This window comes from Cladosporium halotolerans (genome assembly GCF_011745625.1).
Source record: "Cladosporium halotolerans strain TM138-S3 chromosome Unknown Sca569, whole genome shotgun sequence".
Taxonomy (NCBI): Eukaryota; Fungi; Ascomycota; class Dothideomycetes; order Cladosporiales; family Cladosporiaceae; genus Cladosporium; species Cladosporium halotolerans.
The window spans coordinates 1-748 of NW_027191956.1; the positions used below are offsets into that span (position 1 = coordinate 1).

The 748-nt window shown below is 57.6% G+C and overlaps 1 protein-coding gene across 1 annotated transcript; it reads right to left on the bottom strand.

The window, feature by feature from the left end:
* Window positions 1-748, bottom strand: WHR41_09705 (uncharacterized protein; the record flags this gene model as incomplete). Its single annotated transcript, XM_069378306.1, has 1 exon — window positions 1-748. A coding segment is annotated over one exon (748 nt), but the record flags the coding sequence as incomplete, so codon positions are not given.

Below are 748 nucleotides of genomic sequence, written 5' to 3' on the forward strand. Positions count from 1 at the left end.
CGACCTTGGTGATGTGATTGATGTGTGCCCGGACGAACGTATCGATTTCTCTGCCGTAAGCGCGCTTGAGCGGACTGAAGAGGCCGACGTCAAGTGGCTGAGCTATGTGGGAGGAATGAGGAGGAAGGCAGATGGGAACAATACTATGGTCCTTACAGTAAGCTTCAAACTCGACCGACTGATGGCTCCCATGCCCGTCGAGCACGAGCATCCGATGACTACCCTTCGTGCGCGTCCTGGTATGCTTGTCGAAGTGCTTGATCCAGTCTAGGCCTGTCTCGTTATTGGTCCACCCGTTAGAAGTGGGCTTGATGGCCCAGGAGTCGGGGAGCCCGCCCTCTGAGTACCAATTCGCCAGGTGGTAGGCGCCTTTGACGAGTAGAAACGGAGGCACATCAAAACCGTCGCCACTGATGCAGGCGATCGCAGTCGCCCATTCCCGATTGCCAGGCTGCACGGTCTTGCCTCTTCCACGCCGGTCGGTGCGGGTGACGACCATCGAAGGGCATATCACGCCCATCATGAAGCCTGTCTCGTCAAAGTTGTATAGATCGCAGTCGAGAATGCCGAACTTGCTGCGCGTGTCGAAGAACAGGCGGAACCAGCCGCTCAGAAGATCAGGATCCTCACAAAGGGCCCGCTGGTAGTCGTAGGTGCGTGGACAGCGTGTGCGGAGTTCCTCTCTTCGCTGGATGAAGCGGTAGGGCCACTGTTTCCCAACACGACGTGTACCTCGCGACGCGAGGAT